This window comes from Schistocerca nitens, chromosome 11 (assembly GCF_023898315.1).
Source record: "Schistocerca nitens isolate TAMUIC-IGC-003100 chromosome 11, iqSchNite1.1, whole genome shotgun sequence".
NCBI classification, from domain to species: Eukaryota; Metazoa; Arthropoda; class Insecta; order Orthoptera; family Acrididae; genus Schistocerca; species Schistocerca nitens.
The window spans coordinates 20,011,305-20,033,048 of NC_064624.1; the positions used below are offsets into that span (position 1 = coordinate 20,011,305).

At 42.4% G+C, this 21,744-nt stretch overlaps 1 protein-coding gene across 1 annotated transcript in view; it reads left to right on the forward strand.

Moving 5' to 3' along the window:
* The first annotated feature begins 474 nt into the window (after positions 1 to 474).
* LOC126212983 (zinc finger protein 93-like) overlaps positions 475 to 21,744 on the forward strand; it is a 115,533-nt gene continuing 94,263 nt past the window's right edge. Inside the window, exons 1-3 of the mRNA XM_049940524.1 lie at positions 475 to 543; positions 2,167 to 2,255; positions 19,409 to 19,471. Coding sequence (XP_049796481.1) covers positions 2,184 to 2,255; positions 19,409 to 19,471 — 135 coding nt within the window. The 5' untranslated portion in view covers positions 475 to 543; positions 2,167 to 2,183. The remainder of the gene's footprint in view (positions 544 to 2,166; positions 2,256 to 19,408; positions 19,472 to 21,744) is intronic.

Consider the following 21,744-nt stretch of genomic DNA (forward strand, 5'->3'; position numbering starts at 1 on the left):
CTCTAATGGCTTTGGTGTAGATGGAACGTTAAATCTAATCTTCCTTTCTTCTTCGGATGGGAATGTCATAAAAGAACTTCTATTTGGTATGCGATTTAAAGAAAACTTTGACGAAGAGTTAAGGGCTCATAACTCAAACAAGAAAAATCAACTAGATCTCATTGTCAAGCACCTTGTACATGCCAGTCGTGATTGTAACAAAGGAAAACTGTTCAGATCAGTGCTTCCCAAAAGGGTACAGTGAAGATTAAAGATTCCCAGAAATTTTCAAACGCATTTCTTCAATAACAGCTATTTTAAGTTACCTGTTTGTGGAACTAAAATAGCGATAAGGAATTACCAAAGGGGTAGAGTAGGTATTCTACGGAATTTAATTTTGCATTTTACCTTCACAATTTTTCCAAACTGCTTATCTCATAGTCCACGGCAAAGTGGTTTGTCTTACTGCAAGATCTTTGGTTTAGCTGGTTTCAATGTGTTGCGTACTGTGCAGTCAGCTGCAACCTCGTGCTTTGGCGGAAAAATGTGTGTGTCATTCTCAAGGTAATTTATGAGCGTTTATATACCGTAAACAAGAATAAGCGAAGAAAATTGTTTCGGGAAGTAAATTAACAGGGCACTTCATTCTATCACAATAACAGTTGCGTCTGATGAGGGTAGTAGTTCGCGATATGTTGTGATGACGCTGTGATAGCTATGTTTGAGGCTGCTGTTCTTTTTATTATTATTTTTTTAATTGGTACATAAGAATGAGATTTTGTTCTGTATTTAATAGTGATCACATCACCTATGGTGTACTTGGTGATGGTGTGTGAATGTTGTAATTTTTTCAGGCTATCTTCATAACAGCCACATACTTGATTTATTTGTCCTTGTTGTTTTTGGTGTGTCCGGTAAAATCGCTACCTTTATCTTCGTAAAAGAAACGGCTGAGATTGTGACGTGTTGTCAGGAGCAGTTTGTCTATGCAGTGATCTCCGCCATAATCTGACGAGATAAAGCGGACAGTGAAGTTCAACCATTCGCAATGTTAGTGCGGTTATGTTGACTTACGTGTAATAATGATTGTGATGTTAATTTACTGTGATGTAGACATTTAGCGGCTCCAGATTTTAGGGCTGACGTAAGCATTTTTCAAGTGCCCACAGTTACATCATTTCATGGTTCGAGTACGTTCGCATGAAAGGAAATGGGATAGTTGTGTTGCATTTTGTTAGTTTTCATTGTGCTTTGATCACTCGTGTCGTTAGTATTCGTCAAATCATGTGTAAATACAGTTTGTTGTAGCGTGTGGGTTTTAATGGAGTTCTGTAGAAGAGTACTGTAACGTTATTTACGAACTGGCGAAATACAAGGTACAAATTAACTGTAATTCGTCTAACATAAAGCATTACATGTCATCAGAAATTAATAGATCATTCATCTTACAGTTAGTAGGAAGTCGTTTCAGTAAATCAGTTTTGTAAGAAAAAACTAACCAATGTCCAATCTTGATGGTAATCAAGAATGAGAACTTCCACATTGGAGTGTGCAATCTACGTTACATGTATCTGGTTTTCTTTAAAAGCTGGTAAAAATTCTAATATGATTTTGCTTACTGTAGAGTATATATTTGTGAATGAATACAGATAAAGAAAGTTTGAAGGTAATACCTATGTGGAAAATGCATATTCACTGATTAAAAAAAAAAAAAAGTCTGTATGTCTGGATTTTCATCACCTCCCTATCAGACTAAAATTAACACTACGAGCAAAGAGTATAATGAAGTATTTGGTTTAATTCCGTAATTTCACTGCAATCTATTGAATGCTTTGATTGTTTGTAATGCTGAAGTTAGTGCATGCACAAAAAATACACAATCTTTCATAATTGTCACAATAGAACAGTATCTGTAAGCCAGTGTTAGAAAGGAGCAGTAGGAACTGTAAATTCTGTTTTCAGTGCATATTATTTTATGATTGTTCACGACCTGAGAAATGTGAATTAGTTTATATCAAGGAAAACTCCTTTCCTTAACCACTTTGAATCTGTTTCCTGTGTAATCACCCTCTTACTGTACCCAGTAGGCGAGTGAAAATACAGCATTATAGCTATACCACATGGTAACAATGGAAACTGAGTAGACCTACAGCTGTTCTTATCTGAATGCTTTTTTTTTTTCTCCAGACTGTAGAACTGAAGCCATGGACCAGGAGCCAACTATGTGGATAAAAAAAGAGGGAACAGATGAAGTACAAACTGAGTTATGCTTCATGGTAAGCTGTTTACTTGTATTTCTTAACAGTGTTTCATTAATTTCTGTGAGCAGTATGGTGTATGAATACATACCATTGATGTCATACAGCTGGAGACATGAGTAATTCAATTTACTAAAAAAAAAAAAAAAAAAAAAAAAAAAAAAAAAAAAAAAAATTGTGAACTTTGTCTTAAATATGGCGTTTTGCACAGTGCATTGAAATAATCCTTGTATTAAGCCTCACATAGAATTGAGCAAGAGTTTAAATTTAATGTTCAGTAAACATGGAAAACTTTTTTTGATGCACAACCAAATTATGCTGATAAAGTGGGTATATTGTGCTCTGATATGCTTCTTTTAAATGAAAACCTTAATGAGCAACTTAAGAATAACTGACTATTGTAAATGTTAGCAGTGCCATTAAATTTATAAATGGTATGGCTGCAGTTAATGCATTATTGCAGTGTATTGCGGTATGGCATGAGAGTTGTAATTTATTTATTGATGATGATATAAAATAAATTATTTGTAAATAATTTTGAAGTGACATTCACATGGTCACTAATCTGAGAAGTACATTCTGTAGCACTATTAACATTAGGTGTTGACTTTGAATATGTGAACAAAGTGTAAGTGGAACTGTCAGCAGTAAAGTTAAATTTCAGACAAATCACATGGAAGCTTAAACAGTTACACAGCCCATAGGTGCAGAATGAATTTTTATGTTGGCAGTAAAGTATCTATGAAGCCGTGGGGCTACGCATTAAATACTGATAGATTTGTTCATAACCACTTTCTGTGTTTGCTGCATGTTGTTACACATATTGTTTGTGAAACTGCCAGAATGTTACACTTACTGGTGGAAAATTATCTTACATATACATGTCACTTAAAATCCAATGCAGTGCAACCATTTGTAGGGTACTCAGCTATCAGCAGGCAAACAATTTCACTTGGTGCCACTAGTATTTTTATTGTGCCAACCAGAATTGAAGGTCCTTACACAATCACACAAACTACTTGTGTACTGTCTGTGCTGAAAAAATCTGTTTCAACATCCATCTAGAGTGCAACTGCAGAAGTACTGTGATAGCATTAATTCAGCATTTGTATTTGAATATATGTAAGTGCTTCATTATAGTTTGTACAAACTATGTGATCAGCTTGCAATTCATTCGATAAGCTGTATCACAACAATAATCCTAAACTATCACTGTGAGGAAATGGTAGGAAAGTAAATACACTAAATTGTATGAAATACGGTAAAAGACTGGTTAGACCCAACATAGTTCAGGCTTTGGCTTTGACTGCTGATGTAATAATGGTTTGGCATACAGAATGATATGTATGCATAACACACGTCATGTGAATGAAAAGCAACTTGAATAGTCATTGACCTTGGGCCTGAACTTGAGAACTATTCAGAGGCTGCAAGGTTAAAATGTGGTGCTAGACCCTCTCCCCCCTTGAAATACTGGTTGTGGTGAGAGACTGATCCATAGTGCAGCTCAAGGCCTGGCCTATGTTGAAAGGTGGCAGTGTGACTGTGAGCTGACGAAGCCTAGAAATGTGAAAGCCAAGTAAAGTATGTGGTAAATTGACCAGTAGCACAGCCTAATGTTAACCAAAAAATCCAAATGGTGCCCGTAATGTAACTTCTACCTGCAAGAAAACTTCACATACACTATGTTCTGTGTTAGTTGATGGATTGAACTTTCCTGTGACCTTAACAGATGCATGTTCATATTATATTAGTTGAAAGCCACCTTCTGTGCCTGTTAATTATAGCTTAATTTTTAATTGATGTATATTTTTGGCATTAGCACACGCTGGAAGGTAATGGCACACAATTTTTATTTGAAAATTTTTGAAGCATTTTAATTAAAACAGACTTTGACATTTTACATCTTTATTCTTTGTGTTTACATATTTGTTTCAAACATAGTCACCATGGCACTGGACACTTTTCTCCTAATGAGACACCAGGCTGTTGGTGTCATCACTGTAGAATGTTTGACTTTGTTGGCAGACCCACATCCTCACCCCTGCTCATACCAATTCATCACTATCAAAGTGAAGTCCTTGAAGGTGTTCTTTAGATTTTGGAAACATTTGAAAATTCATTGCCTCAAATTGGCTCACTATGGAAGATGATTAATAATAATGAATCAGACGTCAGACTCTTTCAGGCGCAAAAAAAGTTGTGTATGGTCTGGCATTGTCCTGCTGAAGGAGAGGGTGCTCCACATGTGGATGAACTATTTGAATTTTTGCTCTGTTTTCTGAGGGTTTTCTCATGTGCTGACATGGTTAAATAATACACACGCATGTTACACACTGCAGTTCAAACCCTACAGCAGGAGGCTGCTGCATATTGAATCAGCAAAATGGTAACATCAACAGAGTAATGTGCATGACAAGTGATATTAAGAACAGAATCAAAATTTTGGAGGCATTATTTTCTGGTACACCCTTGCAATAAATTGATGCATTTGACAATTGCCTTGAATGTTGTGGAATGGTTCCCTTGGAATTGCCCAGCATCCATTTGGAAGTTGTAATACTAAATCCATATACACATCAGCCAAAACATGTCCACGGATTTGCTATCAATATAAACTCATCCAGGCAATAGCACCACCTTGTCTTCTAGTCAGACATGTGCAGTGCATGGAGTATCAGTGAGCATGCTGACAGGGCGTAAAATAGGGACTGCACACAATCTATCCGAGTCTGACCTAGAGCAGATTTTGATGGCCTGACGGCTTGGGATGAGCATTTTGGAAGCTGCACAGCTTGTTGGGTGTTTGAAGAGTGCTGTGGCAGTTGCCTTCAACACAGCGTGAAACAAAGGTGACATGTCCAGACACTATGGGGTTCGGCAAGTACCCTTCATGACAGATGGTAGACATTATAGGCTGGGCACATAGGTAAAACAAGACAGACAGCAAACTGTGGCATAACTAACATCAGATATTAATCATGGACAGAGTACAAGTGTGTCTGAATGCACAATGCTGCAAACACTCCGAATGATGAATCTGTGCAGTTGATGACCCACCAATGTGCCAGTGTTAATGCCATGACATTGACAACTACAACTGAAATACACATGTAACAATTTGCACTGGATGTTTGCACAATGACAGAGCACTGCATGTCTGGCAGATCCTGATACCTTCATCATGTCTTTGGGAGGGTGCATTTCTGTCACCCACAAGGGGAACAGCTCCTTCAGTGCTGTAGTGGTGGGGCCTTCATTACACTCTGGGAAACATCCATGTGGGCACCCATGATCCAATGGAGCTCGTGCAGGGGCCTGTCAGAAAAGGAGTATTGTAAACAGGTTGCAAAGCACATCCAACCCCTTCTGTTGTTGTTATCTTCAGTCCCAAGACTGGATTGATGCAGCTCTCTATGCTACTCTATCCTGTTGTAACATTACGAGTCAAGACAGCTGTAATGGAACTTGAATAGCGTAAAGTTATCGTTAAAAACGCACGCCGTGCGATTTGTTACAATTTGGTCGGTCATAATAGTAGTAACATGCTTTTGAATACAATTAAAATATAACGGCGATACCTGTTTAGCGTTATTGGAAATAATATGTAATAAATTAATGAGTAAGGTAGCCGATCCTGTAAGAAGAGGTAAAATTGGGCATATTAAGGTGTTTTGCTTTATATCGACTAAGCCGATGATACGGCGTCTTTTTTTTCCGTTCACTCTTAGAAGAAGAAAAAGAAAACAAGTAACGAAGTGCTAATTGTGCGTTGTGAAAAATATAGGGGCGAATTTTAAATAGCTACAGTGTATAATCAGACTAACAAATGGACATTCAGTTACGCGAAATAGCGGACAGTGAAGTGTGGTCATTAAATTCAGTACACCTACAGGGCGGTCAATTCCGGGATAAGTCTATTCGCATCTCACGAGGGACGCGGTATTGAGACCGTTTTTTTTTTATTATATCACGGAGAGCGGGCTTCAATTTATAAAAAGGAGAAAAGCTGTATCATTATCATTGACTGTTGGTGTTAAGCAACCAAAACTGTTCATCAAAGGGTTTCGGTGAATGAGTGGTGAATGCGAAATGAAACTGTGAATGAAGTTATGTTAAATAAAGCAGAAGAGACAAGACAGTTTGGTCGTATCTGTTATTATTCCATAAACCGTAACATTTATTCTCGTTGTACGAAGCCTTTATAGACAATCGTTATGACAATTTGCTTTGAAGGGATCTCGTTACGAGTTAAGTTTTGGGGACCTGGTCAACAGGGGATAGTTCGTAGATCTTAACTACTGCAGCTATTCTGGAATCAGGTGCTACAGTGACCGTTGTGTGTTGTCAATGGCTTAAGGTCATCATATCTCATGCTCTAAGATCGACGCGCCTTTCCTCTTGGTATAACGGTGTCTCACGGTAACCACGACAACGCCGACGGCGAAGGAAGATACGGTAGACTGTGCAAGCTTCATCATCTTAGAGTAATTACTGCAACCCACATCCTCCTGAATCTGTTTAGTATTCATGCCTTGGTCTCCATCTTTGTTTTTACCGTCAACCCTTCCCTGCAATACTAAATCGATGATTCCTTGATGCCTCAGCATGTGTCCTACAAACAGACCCCTCCTTCTGGTCAAGTTGTGCTACAAATTGCTCTTCTCCCCAATTCTATTCAGTATCTCCTCATTTGTTACATGATATACCCATCGAATCTACAGCATTGCTCTCTAGAACCATGTTTTGAAAGCTTCTGTTCTCTTCTTGTCTAAACTATTTATCGTCCAATTTTCACTCCCATATGTGGATACACTCCATACAAATACTTTCAGAAACTACTTCTTGACACTGAAATCTATACTCAATGTTAACAAATTTCTCTTCTTCAGAAACGCTTTCCTTGCCATTGCCACTCTACGTTGTATATCCTCTCTACTTCGATCATCATCAGTTATTTTGCTCCCCAAATAGCAAAACTCATCTGCTACCTCAAGTGTCGTATTTCCTAATCTAATACTGTTGTCGTCACCTGATTTAATTAGACTACATTCCATTATCATTGTTTTGCTTTTATATCCCCCTTTGAAGGCACTGTCCATTCCGCTCAGCTGCTGTTCCAGCTCCTTTGCTGTGTCTGACAGAATTTCAGTGTCATTGGCAAACCTCAAAGTTTTTATTTCTTCTCCCTGGATTTTAATACCTACTCAGAATTTTTTTTTTTGTTTCCTTTATTGGTTGCTCAGTATACAGATTGAATAACACTGGGGAAAGGTTTAACTCTGTCTCACTCTCTTCCCAATCGCTGCTTCCTTTTCAGTCCTTCACTTCTATAACTGCCATCTGGTTTCTGTACAAATTGTAAATAGCTTTTCACTCCCCGTATTTGGCAAATGCCACCTTCAGAATTTCAGAGAGTATTCCAGTCAATATTGTCAAAAGCTTTCTCTGAGTCTACAAATGCTACCAATGTAGGTTTGCCTTTCTTTAATCTATCTTCTAGATAAGTCGTAGGGTCAGTATTGCCTCACGTGTTCCGACATCTTTACGGAATCCAAACTAATCTTCCTTGAGGTCGGCTTCTAACAGTTTTTCCATTCGTCTGTAAAGCATTCATGTTAGTATTCTACAGCTGTGACTTATTAAACTGATAGTTTGGTAATTTTCACACCTGTCAACACTTGATTTCTTTGGGATTGCAACTATTATATTCTTCATGAGGTCTGAGGGTATTTCGCCTTTCTCATACATCTTGCTCACCAGATGGCAGAGTTTTGTCAAGGCTGTCGGTAGTTTCAGAGGATGTTGTCTACTCCCAGGGCCTTGTTTCAACTTAGGTCTTTCAGCACTGTCAAACTCTTCATGTAGTATCGTATCTCCCATTTCATCCTTGTCTATGTCATCTTCCATTTCCATAATATTGCCCGCAATTACATCACCCTTGTATGGACCTTCTATAAACTCCTTTCATCTTTTTGCCTTCCCTTCTTTGCTTGGAACTCGTTTCCCATCAGAGCTCTTGGTATTATTACAGGTGGTTCTCTTTTCTCCAAAGGTCTCTTCGGTATTCCAGTAGGCTGTATATGTCTAACCCCTAGTCATGTATGCCTCTATGTCCTTAAATTTGACCTATAACCATCCTCTTCCTTCTCTCTTCCTCTTCCATCTCTCTTCCTTTTCTCTTCCTCTTCCTTTTCACTTCCTCTTCCTCCTCCTGTCTTCCTCTTCCTCCTCCTGTCTTCCTCTTCCTCCTCCTGTCTTCCTCTTCCTCCTCCTGTCTTCCTCTTCCTCCTCCTGTCTTCCTCTTCCTCCTCCTGTCTTCCTCTTCCTCCTCCTGTCTTCCTCTTCCTCCTCCTGTCTTCCTCTTCCTCCTCCTGTCTTCCTCTTCCTCCTCCTGTCTTCCTCTTCCTCCTCCTGTCTTCCTCTTCCTCCTCCTGTCTTCCTCTTCCTCCTCCTGTCTTCCTCTTCCTCCTCCTGTCTTCCTCTTCCTCCTCCTGTCTTCCTCTTCCTCCTCCTGTCTTCCTCTTCCTCTTCCTCCTCCTGTCTTCCTCTTCCTCCTCCTGTCTTCCTCTTCCTCCTCCTGTCTTCCTCTTCCTCCTCCTGTCTTCCTCTTCCTCCTCCTGTCTTCCTCTTCCTCCTCCTGTCTTCCTCTTCCTCCTCCTGTCTTCCTCTTCCTCCTCCTGTCTTCCTCTTCCTCCTCCTGTCTTCCTCTTCCTCCTCCTGTCTTCCTCTTCCTCCTCCTGTCTTCCTCTTCCTCCTCCTGTCTTCCTCTTCCTCCTCCTGTCTTCCTCTTCCTCCTCCTGTCTTCCTCTTCCTCCTCCTGTCTTCCTCTTCCTCCTCCTGTCTTCCTCTTCCTCCTCCTGTCTTCCTCTTCCTCCTCCTGTCTTCCTCTTCCTCCTCCTGTCTTCCTCTTCCTCCTCCTGTCTTCCTCTTCCTCCTCCTGTCTTCCTCTTCCTCCTCCTGTCTTCCTCTTCCTCCTCCTGTCTTCCTCTTCCTCCTCCTGTCTTCCTCGTCCTCCTCCTGTCCTCCTCGTCCTCCTCCTGTCCTCCTCGTCCTCCTCCTGTCCTCCTCGTCCTCCTCCTGTCCTCCTCGTCCTCCTCCTGTCCTCCTCGTCCTCCTCCTGTCCTCCTCGTCCTCCTCCTGTCCTCCTCGTCCTCCTCCTGTCCTCCTCGTCCTCCTCCTGTCCTCCTCGTCCTCCTCCTGTCCTCCTCGTCCTCCTCCTGTCCTCCTCGTCCTCCTCCTGTCCTCCTCGTCCTCCTCCTGTCCTCCTCGTCCTCCTCCTGTCCTCCTCGTCCTCCTCCTGTCCTCCTCGTCCTCCTCCTGTCCTCCTCGTCCTCCTCCTGTCCTCCTCGTCCTCCTCCTGTCCTCCTCGTCCTCCTCCTGTCCTCCTCGTCCTCCTCCTGTCCTCCTCGTCCTCCTCCTGTCCTCCTCGTCCTCCTCCTGTCCTCCTCCTGTCCTCCTCGTCCTCCTCCTGTCCTCCTCGTCCTCCTCCTGTCCTCCTCGTCCTCCTCCTGTCCTCCTCGTCCTCCTCCTGTCCTCCTCGTCCTCCTCCTGTCCTCCTCGTCCTCCTCCTGTCCTCCTCGTCCTCCTCCTGTCCTCCTCGTCCTCCTCCTGTCCTCCTCGTCCTCCTCCTGTCCTCCTCGTCCTCCTCCTGTCCTCCTCGTCCTCCTCCTGTCCTCCTCGTCCTCCTCCTGTCTTCCTCGTCCTCCTCCTGTCTTCCTCGTCCTCCTCCTGTCTTCCTCGTCCTCCTCCTGTCTTCCTCGTCCTCCTCCTGTCTTCCTCGTCCTCCTCCTGTCTTCCTCGTCCTCCTCCTGTCTTCCTCGTCCTCCTCCTGTCTTCCTCGTCCTCCTCCTGTCTTCCTCGTCCTCCTCCTGTCTTCCTCGTCCTCCTCCTGTCTTCCTCGTCCTCCTCCTGTCTTCCTCGTCCTCCTCCTGTCTTCCTCGTCCTCCTCCTGTCTTCCTCGTCCTCCTCCTGTCTTCCTCGTCCTCCTCCTGTCTTCCTCGTCCTCCTCCTGTCTTCCTCGTCCTCCTCCTGTCTTCCTCGTCCTCCTCCTGTCTTCCTCGTCCTCCTCCTGTCTTCCTCGTCCTCCTCCTGTCTTCCTCGTCCTCCTCCTGTCTTCCTCGTCCTCCTCCTGTCTTCCTCGTCCTCCTCCTGTCTTCCTCGTCCTCCTCCTGTCTTCCTCGTCCTCCTCCTGTCTTCCTCGTCCTCCTCCTGTCTTCCTCGTCCTCCTCCTGTCTTCCTCGTCCTCCTCCTGTCTTCCTCGTCCTCCTCCTGTCTTCCTCGTCCTCCTCCTGTCTTCCTCGTCCTCCTCCTGTCTTCCTCGTCCTCCTCCTGTCTTCCTCGTCCTCCTCCTGTCTTCCTCGTCCTCCTCCTGTCTTCCTCGTCCTCCTCCTGTCTTCCTCGTCCTCCTCCTGTCTTCCTCGTCCTCCTCCTGTCTTCCTCGTCCTCCTCCTGTCTTCCTCGTCCTCCTCCTGTCTTCCTCGTCCTCCTCCTGTCTTCCTCGTCCTCCTCCTGTCTTCCTCGTCCTCCTCCTGTCTTCCTCTTCCTCCTCCTGTCTTCCTCTTCCTCCTCCTGTCTTCCTCTTCCTCCTCCTGTCTTCCTCGTCCTCCTCCTGTCTTCCTCGTCCTCCTCCTGTCTTCCTCGTCCTCCTCCTGTCTTCCTCGTCCTCCTCCTGTCTTCCTCGTCCTCCTCCTGTCTTCCTCGTCCTCCTCCTGTCTTCCTCGTCCTCCTCCTGTCTTCCTCGTCCTCCTCCTGTCTTCCTCGTCCTCCTCCTGTCTTCCTCGTCCTCCTCCTGTCTTCCTCGTCCTCCTCCTGTCTTCCTCGTCCTCCTCCTGTCTTCCTCGTCCTCCTCCTGTCTTCCTCGTCCTCCCCCTGTCTCCCTCGTCCTCCCCCTGTCTCCCTCGTCCTCCCCCTGTCTCCCTCGTCCTCCCCCTGTCTCCCTCGTCCTCCCCCTGTCTCCCTCGTCCTCCCCCTGTCTCCCTCGTCCTCCCCCTGTCTCCCTCGTCCTCCCCCTGTCTCCCTCGTCCTCCCCCTGTCTCCCTCGTCCTCCCCCTGTCTCCCTCGTCCTCCCCCTGTCTCCCTCGTCCTCCCCCTGTCTCCCTCGTCCTCCCCCTGTCTCCCTCGTCCTCCCCCTGTCTCCCTCGTCCTCCCCCTGTCTCCCTCGTCCTCCCCCTGTCTCCCTCGTCCTCCCCCTGTCTCCCTCGTCCTCCCCCTGTCTCCCTCGTCCTCCCCCTGTCTCCCTCGTCCTCCCCCTGTCTCCCTCGTCCTCCCCCTGTCTCCCTCGTCCTCCCCCTGTCTCCCTCTTCCTCCACCTGTCTTCCTCCACCTGTCTTCCTCTTCGCCTTCCTTCTCCTCCTCCTCCTCCTCCTCCTCCTCCTCCTCCTCTCCTCTCCTCTTCCTCCTCCTCTCCTCTTCCTCCTCCTCCTCCTCCTCCTCCTCCTCCTCTCCTCTTCCTCTCCTCTTCCTCCTCCTCCTCCTCCTCTCTTCCTCCTCCTAATATTGAATTCCACTTCCCCTCCACTATTAAACTTTCATCTCCCTTCACTATCTGAATAATTTCTTTCATCTCATCATTCATTTTTTTAAATCTCTTCATCGGTGGAGCTACTTGGCATATAAACTTGTACTACTATGGTAGGTGTGGTCTTTGTGTGTATCTTGGCTACAACAATGTGTTCACTATGCTGTTTGTAGTAAGTTGATATGTGCTCCTATTTTTATTCATTATTAATCCTACTCCTCCATTACCCCTATTTGATTTTGTATTTGTAATTCTGTATTCATCTGACCAGAAGTCTTGTTCCCCATGTCATCGAACTTCACTAATTCCCACTATATCTGGCTTTAACATATCCATTTCCATTTTTAAATCTGCCTTCCTGATTAATGGATCTGACGTTTCACTTTCCAATCCGTAGAATGCCAGTTTTCTTTCTCCTGATAACGACATGGTCCTGAGTTACACCCACCCGGAGATCTGAATGGGGGACTATTTTACCTCTGGAATATTTTACCCAAGAGGATGCCATCATTTAACCACACATTAAAGCTGCATCCCCTAAGCAAAAATTATGGCCATAGTTTCCCTTTGCTTTCATTTGTCCGCAGTGCCAGCACAGCAGGGTTCTTTGGTTAATGTTACAAGGTCAGATCAGTTATTCATCCTGACTGTTGCCCCTGCAACTACTGAAAAGACTGCTGCCCCTCTTCAGGGACCACACATTTGTCTGGCCCCTCAACAGACATCCCTCCATTGGGGTTGCACCTACCGAATGGCTCTCTGTACTGCTGAGGCACACAAGCCTCCCTACCAGTGGCAAGGTCCATGGTTCATGTTAGGTCCACCCCTTCACGCCGATCATATTTCCCACTGGCAGTGTCATTTTTCATCAAAATAATGCATCATTTCACAAGGCCACAAGTGTGATAGAATGGTTTGAGGAACACAGTGGTGAGTTCCAATTGATGTGATGGCCACCCAACTCGTGAGCTGTGAACCTGGTCGAACACATTTGGGATGTGATTTAACATAACTTCAGAGATCATTCCCCCTTTCAGAATTTATGGGAATGAGGTGACCTGAGTGTACAGATATGGTGCCAACGTCATCCAGTGATCTACCAAGGCCTCATTGCCTCCATGCTACAATGTCTCCCTTCCGTTACCTGTGCCAGAGGTGGACATACCAGCTTTTAGATGAGTGATGATAATGTTGGGGCTGATCAGACTATGTCAGTTACCATTATTGAAAGAAGATTTTTTTTAGTGATGGTGATAATTAAAGTGGCACATGAAGTTCAGCCAAAAAGCACATGCTGCCCATGACCCCTGCATGGTTCACCCTCCAGTACACCTTTAAGACACCAACTGTCTGTGAGATCCACTGCTGTTCCTCTACACCCAGTTTGGCTCCACAATGCCCACTGGCACCATGAGCTCAGAGCTGTGAGAAGTGACATCTGCCTGACACATGGGGCTGGAATTCAAAGAGGGAGTGCACCATGGCTCAACCTTCCCCACCAAACCAAATTCCCCCTTCCCTACCATTCAGGAGCCCTTTACTTCTGACTCTCCTTCGACTGTGTAATGTGCATGCATGAAGCTTTACTTTTGTGTAAATTCAGAACCAGAAGGTTTACCAGGCTCACCACCCTGACAATCTCACAGGGTCCCAAGAACTGAGGAGCTATCTTGCTAGTGCCCCAACTCCCATTTTTGAGCAATATTAGGGTTTCAAACTTGCACTCTGTCCCCAACCTTTACACTCAATCATTTAGTCCCTGATTGTAGCAGATGGCTAGCTTGTAATGTGCAATTTTAGTATTTACCCAGCCTAGCTCCAGTTGTGCTGTGTTACTGCTAGGGTGACTTGTTCTGGAAGCAAGTCATTGATTGAGCACAGGTTGACAAGAGGAGAATTGGCCAGATGTGCTAGCATAAGGGATACTGGAGTAGCCTCCAGGGACTTGAGTTGTGCAGTGTAAAAGACAAAATTGAGCCATGGTACTGACATGTCCCACTTCGTCTGAACCTTGCTGTGAATTTTTAGTGCAGAATGTCATGAATAGCTGGGAAACAAAAGCTAACAAGCATCCTGGGTGGCCTGTAAATAGAAAAAATTCATAAGACATGCTGGATAGCTACCAGGATGGTCACTCCTCTGCTTGGAATGAGTAAAAAAAAACGAGAAAAGTCATCTATGATAACTAATAGGTGCCTAATACCCCCACACACATGAGGAAGTAGACCTATATAATCAATAAGAAATTTATGCATCAGGCATTCCTAATGGGTAGACTCTAAAAGCCCCATGAGGGAATTTGGGTTGATCTTAGCTCCCTTATTGCTCTCACTCCCCCACCAACCTCTGGACATCCTTATACAGGGAGGACAAGGTGACATGTTGAATGACCTTGGCCCCCACCAACCTCTGGGCTTCCATACACTGGGAAGACTAGGTGATGTATGGTCTGATCTTGACAACAGTTTTATAAATGCCCAAATGACTGCCTAAGAGGGTGTTAAGGAAATAATGAGCCAAAACCTAACTAAGAGCTTGATTGTCAGTCTCAAAACAAAATTCCTGGTGTTCCAAATAAATTCTGAATTTCTCAAGGGCAAACAAAACCACCAAGGCTTCCCATTCATGCATAGAATACTCCATCCCCGCAGATGAAAATTTCCAAGATGCATAGGTTATAGGGCATCAACCCGCAACACCTCCTCTCCCATTCTGTTCCTGCAGGAGGACACCTGCCACTTTCTATTCCAGAAGAGTTAGGTGTCTGTCTGCAAGAGGAACAGGAGCTCAAAATTGGGTATGGCTAATACTAGTGGGTTGCTAAGTGCCACCTTAATCACTTCAGAAGATTCTGAATGACTTTCATCCCATTTGAAATTTCTTAAATCGTTAAGGTGTCCCAGTAATTTAGTAAAATTGGGCACAAAATTTCGAAAAAAAATTGTCATGCCTTTGAAGTGTGCCGCACCTCTCTTATTTCTAGGAGCTGGAATTTTTCGCAAATCACTAGTTTGCTCCTGGTCAATTCTAATGCAATAAGAGTCAACTAAGATGTCCCAATAATGAAACCTATGTGCCAGTGTCATTTTAGATGGTTTCACAGTAAGTCCCACCTCCCTCTGATAAACCAGAACTGCCTCAAGATGTTGCAAGTGTTCAGACAGACTAGAATTGTAAATTACCATTCCATCTAGCTAAATACAGACACACTTGAACATGAAATCACCAATAACAAAATCTAGAAGGCAAGACATAATGGCAACCAAACGGCACCCTGTTAAAATCGTAGAGGTTCCAATCTGTACAGAAGGCAGTGATATGCTTGGAATCCTCTGTTAACATGATCTGATAATAAATAAGATTGAGATCCAGGACAGTAAAATACTGAGCCCGACTGAACCAAGTAAAAGAATTATGCAGTTTGGTAAGTGGCACAGATTCCAAAACTATCTTCTCATTAACTGCATGATAACCCACGACTGGATGAAAACCCCACTGCTGCCCGTAGATACTGAGAATATGGCAGAAGCATAGGCTGAGGTTGAGGGTCTGATGACTTCATCGAACAACATATTATTAATTAAAGCACATATACATTTCGTCTTTAATGGAGAAAGCCTGTAAAGATCCTGCCTCTCTGGAATGTCATTTGTAAGGTGAATCTTGTACTGGATTTTATTGGTGATGTCCAATCTGTTAGTCAACACCTACGGTAAACAATCAAGAGCTTCCAGTACCTGCTTCACCTCTACTAGACCAAGGTGACAGAGCTCAAATTGTGAACATTGCAGTAACACATTACGAATTCCTGTGGCAACCTGACAGGAGCACAATGTGAATTTTTCAGCTGGGTTAAACTAAAAATAAACAACCCTGCCTTGACAATCTAACAACAACACACTACCACTTAGAAAAACACACTCCAAAATTAAGTTCACTGAAAGATTTATAATTAGAAAATTTTCCCATACTCAGTTTTGCTAATCAGAGGCTACATCTGCCCAGTGAGAGCTCAACATTGGGAGGACAGATGCAAATGAGACAATTCACAGATATGACAGAACTCCAAATACCACAGATAATCTAAATGAGAAACTGAACTGCCAGAGTGGATGAGGGTGCACACTGGTTCCTGGTTAAGTTGTGCCCAAAGGTAAGGCAGGGGTTCCCCTACCTCGGACGTGGCACAGACACAGCATTTCGGCAGTAGAGCACTACCATGCCTCTTTCATTCCTTGTGATGTCAGCTCTTTGACTCTATTTCCATGGAACCAGACATTGCCATATCAAATACCACTCTTTGTTACACTGGAAACACATCCTACGCTTGTTCCGTATGGGTGGTCTCCTTTTAAATTGCCTGGAATCTCGATCCCCATCCTGATAATGACACTTAAGCCCCCATCACTGCTGGTCTGCGAAACTCAGGTTTCAATGGCGGACACGAAAGCCTCTAATTCAGTAAAAGATGTGCATTTATTAGCGAAGGTGATCAATAAACGGTCGTGTGGCTGCATTTTCTGTAATATATTATTGAGTTTTTGTATCTCTGTGACTTGCAATTCCAAGGATGGAATAGCGATATGCATTCATCTATGTACCTAGGAAAAAGTTCATGAGGAAACGGCACTAGCCAAAAATGTTTATGCTTGAGCAGCCACTTAATATGAGATGACAATGTCAGCCCAATAATTGATTTCCACAACTCCCTCAATGTTGCAGTTTTGTGTAAAATTCAACTGAAAACACAGCTTAACACGGGGTACAATGCCTGAACAACAATGTTATTGGAGATGGCCAAAGTGTCAGCATGAATATTATTTGGTAAGGTAATTTCCCAAATGAATTCCATTCTGGTCCTTAAAGGTGTCTGTGGCATTGCTACTACTTCCAGGAGTTATCTGTTGGTAGGAGAATCTTGTTCACCACCTATTGCTCTTAATTTTCTTAAATCACGGTGACTGACACCACATTGCAAGTCATGCACCTACCCCTGTAACTGCAGAGCCAATATAACTGGCTTAGAATAGAGATTACATTGTGGAATACCACATAAGTGATTATCCCAATGGAGCAATTGTGCCTGAATTGTATGTCTTTGCTTACGGTGGGCTTGACTACTTCCTAAACACTCTACATTGTGACACAAGGTTGTCATGGCCGGAGCTCAGTCAGATAGTGCAACATATACCTCCACGGTGCAGTTGGTACTAATCACCAAGCAGTTGTCCACACCGGCTTGCAGACGAGCCTCAAGTTTGGCAACACTGCCCTTACACGGAAACTGATGCACTTTAAATTTGTATATTAACTGTTGCTTCTTCAATAAGGACAAACTGGGACAGTCATGGGATCTCATGTTCAGCAGTGGGTACCTACACACACACACACACACACACACACACACACACACACACACACACACACACACACACACACACATCATTGTGAATGACAGTATGAGGATACCTTCCCCCTTTACTTCCAGGAAAATAACCATCCTCTGTTACCAACCAAACATACAGCAGGAAAAGGGGAAATTAAGTGGAAAGACTGGATGGATTGGGCTTCACATGAGTCACCATTGTTTATTAAAACGTATTTATTTAAGAAAAATAACTAAAATCAGATACATTAGCAGGATTACAAACAACACTCTGAACTTTCAAATTTAAGACATTACACACTTTAGTTTAGTGATAATTTAAATAAGGCAATAGTTAAAGACAAAAGCTGTGTCTGACACCAGTTCTTAGATTTTAGATTCAAAATTTCCACCTTCACACACTCCAACTAAAGAAAATGCTTCAACAAATGAACAAATAATTATTTGGAAACAGATGTCTCTTTAAGACAAGACAGTTGCATAACTCATCTCAAAGGTTAAAACTGAATAGCTGTACTGGAAGACGGAGGAATTTATAGCTGCGTTGGAACCACTAGAAAAAGGAAATTTTTAAAATACACTTCAAAGTGCATGTAGATAATTTAATAAAGTAAACCGGTGCACTGATTTCTAGAGCTGCCTTCAGGCAGACAGAGCAAGTTTATTTAAATCTTGCCCCCAATGAGCAGTTAGGTAATTAATAGAGAATGAGAGTGCACAGATTGATATCTGGCTTCAGACACAGTGAAAATTGTATTAAGGTATACTGTAGAAACTGCGTAAGTGATTCAGTAAGTGAATGTGCGTGCATGGAAGCTCAAGAATGCCATTTAAAAAGGAAAACCAGTATTTAGTACTCAGAACCAACTTTTAGCAGTAAATAAATAAAAGGTGAGGAAAGGTCACCCCATGACATTCCATTTGCTTGAGGAGATTGAATTATATGTATATGAAAGCAAATCACCACAAAATCTCCTCTATGAACAAACAGAGTTAGCCAATGCTGTCTTTCTTCAAAATTTCATTCACCTGCTTTCCAAATTAAAGTACAAGAAAAAGTAAATAAATAAATAAATAAATAAATAAAGGTCCATTTTTAAAATATTTGCAATATTTATATATGCACATCCATCCGAACCCATTTACTGCTTTCAATGTATGCAATAATGTGTCCATAGTTGTAACATTTATTTATGTAGGTCTCGCCCTTCTCATTAACTTTGTTCCAATGTATACCATAATATTTACATAATATCACTCCAGTAACACTTTATAACTGACTGCTCCATTTGTTTATTTTCATTTTAATCAGTTCTCTTTCAATGTAAGTAGTAAGTAATGTAACATTAGCAATTTGTAAATATCCATCACATGCAAGTACATAATGAAATATCTCTGAGTGGAAGACTTTGGCATTGTTATGGATGTAATATCGTCATCTTTGTATGCATACATCCATGTGACGAAACTTCTGTGTAAGTGGTGCATTACATTCTGTGCATATATATTCACAAAAAAATGCATTATACAGTTATCGATGTTGCAAGATATTAAATAACCTTCAGTGGAACATTGCATTCCACTGAAGCTTATTTAATATCTTGCAACATCGATAACTGTATAATGCATTTTTTTGTGAATATATATGCACAGATAACCAAAACATCTTCCATTTAATGATAATTTGTTTACATCACTTAAAATTATTGTGAGGCACAATTACGATTAAAAAGACACTGTCTCACATATTGTTTTGGTTGTAGGGCATTACCACTCTAAAGAAGTTTTGTCAGATGGGGAAACAATACTCAAAATGTAATGTAAAAAGTGAACTACCCATATGAAGATGGAACAATCGGTTTAAAATCGGTAATTGTGCTATTTAAGTGAATAAATAGCATTATGAAAAGTGGGCTGTCTGGAATGGCAGAGTGGTTATAGGCGCTACAGTCCGTAACCGCATGGCCGATACAGTCGCAGGTTCGAATCTTGCCTCGGGCATTGATGATGTGTGTGATGTCCTTAGGTTAGTTACGTTTAAGTAGTTCTAAGTTCTAGGGGACAGATGACCACAGCAGTTATGCCCCATAGTGCTCAGAGCCATTTGAACCATTTTATAAAAAGTGGCTGGTTGCTGTAATCTTATGTGTAAGAATCTACCTATACTTCGTATACAGCCACAGGCTCAGTATGTCAGTTTTTCACAAAATTTTTGTTTTGTTTTGACAAAATTGTTTTTATTACAGTTTGTTATTTTTGCCACAGGGCCAAGTATACCCAATCAGCATGAATGTAAAAGAAGAGTTGGAGGAGGGTGCGAAGGAAGAGGTAATTTTTGAATTTATATGACTGCATGGAATTAATCATTGCTGAGTTGGGGTGAAAATGAGATGGTTGTCAATTGTGTGTGTATTCACTTGATCAGTCCTGTTTTTACTTTAGGGTAAAGATGACAGGACTTACATTATTTAGTATGCCCCAGGTTGGAAACGAGGAAACAGGTAAAATAGAATATTTTGTTACACTTTACCCCATATGGATTTAAATATTACCTTTGAGCTGGTGAAACAGTTTAGTTTGTGAGTTTGTAGAATTGCTTCTTCACATAAGCACAAATAAGAATTACATGAGATAGCATTGGCGAAGTTATGTGATAATTGGTAGCAAGACTCAAGCTATGATTTCCTGTTTTAATGAGCAGTTTCCTTAATGGATCTGTGAATGTGAACACCAGCATTGGATGTTTTTATTCACCATCTTATACTGCTGTGACAGTTACAGAATCATTCAAGAAAAGTCTACACAAAGTAGTGCAGAAAAAGTAGGTTATCCTAACCTACTGAGTAGAGACTAAGATGTCTGTGCATACATTGCAAGTGCTATGGACAGGCAGTCTTGTGAAGTACTTTTGAACAGTTGTCTGAAAACTGTTGTAAGCTGCTACTTAGACAGCCCACACAAAATTGAAATACTTTAGACCTTGTAACTATGAACAAGCATGTCCTTATAGATGGTATTAGTGCATAGAGGGGTTAGTGATCATGATGCCAGCAAATCAACAATGGTAAATGGATGTAATGGGTCCTTAAAGAAGGGTAGGAGAATAAATTTGCTAGAAAGAGCAGGTATGTAGTTATCAGCATCCCATTTAGGCAATGAGTGAATGTCATTTACTTCCAATATGATTTACATAGAGGAATATGGGCAAACATTAAATGGACTATAAATAACACAATGAATAAGTATGTGGTGAGTAACTGGATTGCAGACAGAAAAGACCCACTTTAGTTTAATAACAAAATTTGAAAATGCTGAGGAAACACAGTTGTACTCTCAGTTCAAAAAAAGTATGTACAGTGGTGACTGGCAATAGTTAATGGAAATTCATGTGTTTGTAAAAAGATATATGTTTGAAGCATACAACTGCCACAATCATACATGAGCAACTGATTTTACAAAGAACATGAGACTTTTCAGGTTCTACATAATATCATTGGGTCAGAGACATCGATACAGGCAGTCATTTACCAGTCTGGGGTATCTTTGGAGGAAAGCAGATGATGATCACTAGCTACGTGCAAAACTACAGACATACCTAGCTGGTGTAAAAATCTTGACTGAGATTGTAATTCTGTATGATGGCTCTTGAAAACATAATTTCATCTGCAAGAATGGAAATGGATCCCATAATTACTGGTCATGTGAAACTGTTTAGTCTGATATAAAATTTGAAAATTTCCCGGCGAATCAACTGTTCAAAAAGATTAATGAATCTGAGAATCCTACTTGCACTAGTATTTGAGGAATTACCACCAACAGCATGTGCTTTGATTTTTAGTACAAATTTTATCCATATTCATTCTCTTCCTTCCTCTCCCCTCGACTCTTCTGGCACTCCCATCCCAGTGGTGTCTCCTCTGTCTCTTCATTGTACATTCCTTGCTTTGCTAGATATTTCAAGTGTTTCTACCTCAGGATTCAGCCAGCTATCAGTTCCAAAAGTATTTTGATCATGACAACTTTCCTGGAGGGCATTAAATTCTGGATCTGCAAATACATCAATAATTTACTGTTAACATTTTGATAGCAGTATGGTCATTACTTTGTATGCAGTCTGATTTCTGTATCTCTGCACTGACTAGCATGCATTCATCAGAGGACCCCAAACAACTGCCTAGCCTAAAAAAAAGCTTGCTTTGTGTAGTGCAGCCCTGACCCATCAAGTATTCCTAGAATTCTCCACCTCATAACGCATGGTCAGCAGTCTGCAGTCTGGACAGTCAGAGAATCGATGAAGCCTTTGGTTGAGACCCTCCACTCACACCAAACCAAAGGACTCGAATCAGTTCTGGGAATGCTGATACAAACTGTGTGTGCTGCATGCACTTACGTGTGACACAGGGGCTCTTCGCCATTTGTGCTACCTCTCAATATAAACTGAAGATGGCCTCAGAACCCAAACACACCCTATGTGTTTAATAGCCACAGCAGGACATTTTCCACATCTCGGATGAGGCTCCCTGGCAGACATATTCAGTACACACGGGATTAATTTCCAGTACTGGACACCATTTCCCTAAGGAGCTCCATAATGCATTTGA